Below are 5,115 nucleotides of genomic sequence, written 5' to 3'. Positions count from 1 at the left end.
ACTACCTGCAGAACGTATTTTAGCATGAAAGCCTGCATTCTTAACGTACATCAAGCATCCTGTATCATAGCTACATGTCTGCCGTTTGTAACAAAGCAAACTGCGTGAAAATCGGTTGAAAATTAAGTGAGTTATAGTTATTTTACTTATGCATACACCTCCTTCCTCAATAGAAGTAAACCTACTGGAGTCAAAGCGCCACCGATCCAAGATGGCGGCCACTCCCGACGTCGGCCCCAATAGGAAGCGTCAGTCAATGCGGCGTCTATGTATATATGTCTATGGTCACAACAACTGCCTGGCCCCGGAAATGACTGACCAGGACGCGCGTGACGTAGGCGCTGAACAACCTAATTAAGCACTTATGTCATTTTACGTTTTATTTTTATGCTTTTATTTTGAAGAGCACCGTTCTTCCTCTGTTACTTCCGTTATTGATGAAGCTTAACTTCCTGTTCCCGTCCGAGCGTAGCAGCATGCTAACGCTGCTCCAGAGTTGGTAAAATATGCAAGCAAATGATTAACTTGTCATATTTTGTGTTGAAACTTATGAAAAGTTATTTTATTGTGGTTCGCCCCGTGTTTTTGTTGTTTACATGTCTCAAATCTTTGCTTCTGTGAGGGTATCTGGGAAAAGAAATTGAGATTAAGGGTGATGGCCAAATGCAGATAATACTGGGGTCCTTGACATGCCAGTTTGAGATCTAAATATGTTGTTATATCGTTATTGAATGCACTGTATTTTTTATTTGTTGCATTGATTGACTGAATGTGCCTATACTTTCAACACTGTGCCTAGTTTTATTTTTTACATTATGCAATACATTTTACACTGTACAATATGTTTTTATACAGAACTTTGTATTTTTGTCTTTATCCTTTTGAAGAAAAAAAAAGTCTTTGACAGATCACCTGTTTTGGCGTATTTGTTACAAGGTGGTGGTGGTGTGTGAGGGGGTGTGGTCCAACTTTCTATTTGCGGGGTAAAGGGGAGGTAATTATCAGACGTTTTGCCAACACACGCTTTGTTTTACAGTCCAGTTTCACTTTAATTAATGGGTAAAAGCCAGGTAAAAATTTCTGTACTTATTGGGTAAATACTTAGGAAATAGAATTACTGGGCAAGTAACTACAAGGGAAGTACCTGCCAATTGCCAGGTAAAACATGGTAACTATCAGGTTAATTACAGGATCAATAGAGTCATTTACACCCCTCGGGGGTACATGCACCAATCCATTGATAATACATAAATCAATAATGAATGGGTAAATACCCGGTAGTTATCCATGAAATGTATAGTAAATACAAGGTAACTAAATGGTCATTGAAGTGTAATTAGCTGGTAACTACCTCAAATATAAGTTATAATTTCCTGGTAGTTTGCAGAAAAATACTTAGTAATTACCTGGTACTTACTTAGAAATAATTCATGCAATTTCAGAGTAATTACATGGTAAATTGACTGGTAGTTACCAATATTAACCTAGTAAATACCTGTAATTTCCCTCATAGTTCCCATTTAATGTCTTTGTAGTTACCTAATAATGTTTAGTTTAAACAACCAGGTATTTACCATGTAATTACGTGGTAAATACACATAATTACATGGTACAAGAAAATAAGTAATAATTACCTAGTACTTACTGGGTAAATTACCCGGTAGTTAGCATGTAATTATCTTGTAAATACAAGGTACTACTAGGTAATTACAGTGTAATTACCAGGGTATTACCTGGTTATTACTGTACTGTAAAAAAGATTCAAATAGGCCACGCTCATTTCCTTAAATAACCTTCCTCTTCTGGGATTTCCTCCTCAGAAACCTGATTGGTGAACCTCATCTGACCCTCCCTTCACTCCTTCATCTTCATGAACAAAGAAGTTGAAGATATCTAACAGTAACTCCTATTTCTACTTCACCAGCTGACATCATTTCTCCTAATCCAAATCCACTGACTACATCGGGTCTGTATGGGGCTAGAACAGTCTCATAATTCACAAATGCACATGCCGATCCACAAATGCACAGGACAAAATTCACAAATGCACAGACTGATTCACAAATGCACTGACCGAATCACAAAAGCACAGGAAAAAAGATTCACAAATGCACAGACCGATACACAAATGCACAGAAATATTCACACGTGCGTAGGACAAGATACAGAAATCTATTTTTGATGCAGACACAAATATAACCTGATTTACAAACGTTTTTTTGTCTGTGAGCTGTGCTGGATTTGTGTGTGACTTTTGAGACTCCCCTGACGTGACTCGATCCACAAATGGGTTTTTTTTAACATTGAAGGATCTGCAACCAATCAGATATCTTCCTTTGTTTCAGCCAATCATATGAGCGCACCCCACGTGGGGGACGATTCACTCGTAAAACAATCAGATTAAAGGGGCGGATACATCTGCTGTTTGAGCCCGCATTCGCGTCCGTTCACTAAGAAAAGTAATGAAATATTTCAAGTTGGTGGAATAAAGATAAATAAACAAGACAGCAACACGGGATGGAGAGGAGATCACTGCTCTGCTTTTGTTGTGATCTCGGTAAAGAAAACAGCGCGATCAGAGATGGTTTGTCGGGCCGTTCAACCAGAACCGTCGGGAGACTGGAGAGCTCTTAGTCCTGCCGATGCAGCAACTGATGATGAGAAACAGCGGCGATATTTCCCGCTGATTCTGCTCCAAACCACACACACCGCAGCAGAGAGCTGGCTGTCATCCTCGTCTACCTGATGGGGACGAGCTGCAGCGTGGAGCGTGCACGCTCATGTTGTCAGGATAACAGCTGCTTGTTTCTGACCTCTGCGTCTGGTCACTTGTGGTCAGCTGGTGTCTGACCGGGACAAGCGCATTTGAACTGGACCAGCGCCACTAGCGGCCAGAGCGAGAACTGCAGGCCACGTTCATCGGCGAGACGAACGAGCTCTCCAGTCTCCCGACGGATCTGGTTGAACGGCCCGACAAACCATCTCGGATCGCGCTGTTTTCTTTACCGAGATCACAACAAAAGCAGAGCAGTGATCTCCTCTCCATTCCGTGTTGCTGTCTTGTTTATTTATCTTTATTCCACCAACTCGAAATATTTAATCACTTTTCTAAGCGAACGCAGGCTCAAACAGAAGATGTATCCGCCCCTTTAATCTGATTGGTTTTGGAGTAAATCGTCCCCCACGTGGGGTGCGCTCATTTGATTGGCGGAAATAAAGGAAGATAACTGATTGGTTGCAGATCCTTCCATGTTTAAAAAAAACGCATTTGTGGCTCGAGTCACATCAGGGGAGTCTCAAAATTCACACGCAAATCCAGCGCACCTCACAGACAAAAAAAGTTTGTAAATCAGGTTATATTTCTGTGTGCATCAAAAATACATTTGTGTATCTTGTTCTACGCACGTGTTCTGTGCATTTGAGAATCCGTCTGTGCATTTGTGAATCTTGTCCTATGCATTTGTGAATCGCCGTTTGCATTTGTGAATCGGTCTGTGCATTTGTGGATCGGCGTGTGCATTTGTGAATTTTGTCCTGTGCATTTGTGAATCAGTCTTTGCATTTGTGAATTTTGTCCTGTGCATTTGTAGATCAGCATGTGCATTTGTGAATTATGAGACTGTTCTAGCCCCATAGGTCTGCACACATACTCCCAGTTCCTTCAATAATGCAACCGGTGATTTAACTGTAAAACCCCAACATCCTACTTCTACTGGACAAACACTCACTTTTCATCCTCGCTGCTCGGCTTTTGCCCATAGTTCTGCGTCCCTAAATTTAAATCTAATTTAAACAGATGAGAAGGTCTCAGCATTCAGTTCTAACGGTCCTCTCTCGAATGTCCTGCTCAGATGGTTTCAGAAACCTTCAAATTTAATTTTTGTGACCAAAACACCCTTTATGCCGACGGGGTAAATAATGTACAGCTGACAAGAGACCTTAAATGGATCACATGAAAGACAGGTCGGGTCAGTGACTCACATGTGACATCAATAACTTACACAGAATAAATGTCTCAACAGTCTTTTGAAAGCAGTCAGTTCAAATGAAAGAACATTACAGATGAGAGCTGAAACAACTTTAAGAACCAAGAAGTTTCTTTCTATTGAAACATCTAGGATCATCATCATCACCTGGATGACTGATAATCTACAACTGCAATATTTTTTTATTTTTTTTTTTTTTTAATATTTTTATCCCGGTTTTTTCCCCATTTTATCACCCAGTGCTCCTACCTAACAGTCCTGGGCATACAACTGCAATATTTGATTATGACCAACGTTTTTTGTACAGAGGTTAACAAAGAGACAAATGAAATAACATCGAATTTACAACTTTCAGCAACTATGTCAACAAATATCTCAACAAACTGCTTTTAACCCTTTACAATGTAATAATCACATTACATATCAATTAAAAACTAATTTTGCTGCCAGAAATTCAGATCAGAATTGATCAGCTGTCATTTATTTCTTAAGTATGAATCCTTAGATTTAAACTAACATTGACCATGTGTCATTGATGCTTACCTCTAAGGTCCTCTTTAATGCAGTTTACCAGAAACTCCACCATTATACTGCAAAGTTCAGAGACGGTCAGCTGACAAGTCATGTAAATATTAACCAAAAAAAGTAGCTGTTTTTATCATGTGCTAACTGTTGGTTGTGCAAGGTGGACTTAAAGCCCACTTGAATAACTCGGTAAAGTTAAAGAAACAAAGGTCAACTTTCTAATAATTTCGATTCAGCTTTTTTTTAATATGTATGTATATATATATATTAGCGCTGTCAAACGATACATTTTTTTAATTGCGATTAATTGCATGTTGTCCATAGTTAACTTGCGATTAATCACATATTAATCGCACATTTATTAACACATTTTTTGCTGTTCTAAATTACCTTTGGGTATTTTTAGTGTTTTTAATACTGTTAACAACATGAGAAAGGGAAAATATGCTTGCTTTATGCCAATGTTTATTCAACTTTCCACAAAAAAAGCTTTTGACCTGAATGTAACATTCCTTCTTAAATACAAACACAATGTAGTCCCCAACTTTACACTTGTAAAGACTAACTTAAGATTCCTTGTTTTTTTAAGCAGCTTAATGTAAAA

The 5,115-nt window shown here is 38.9% G+C and overlaps 1 protein-coding gene across 1 annotated transcript in view; it reads right to left on the bottom strand.

Annotated features, from left to right (window-relative positions):
• The window catches only part of LOC133464560 (alpha-1-antitrypsin homolog), a 13,933-nt gene extending 9,263 nt beyond the window's left edge, over positions 1–4,670 (bottom strand). Inside the window, exon 1 of the mRNA XM_061746613.1 lies at positions 4,530–4,670. Within this exon, the coding sequence (XP_061602597.1) occupies positions 4,530–4,611 (82 nt within the window). The 5' untranslated portion in view covers positions 4,612–4,670. The remainder of the gene's footprint in view (positions 1–4,529) is intronic.
• Positions 4,671–5,115: the final 445 nt, after the last annotated feature.

Source organism: Cololabis saira, chromosome 18 (assembly GCF_033807715.1).
Source record: "Cololabis saira isolate AMF1-May2022 chromosome 18, fColSai1.1, whole genome shotgun sequence".
Lineage (NCBI taxonomy): Eukaryota > Metazoa > Chordata > Actinopteri > Beloniformes > Belonidae > Cololabis > Cololabis saira.
This window is presented reverse-complemented; position numbering and strand designations above follow the sequence as displayed.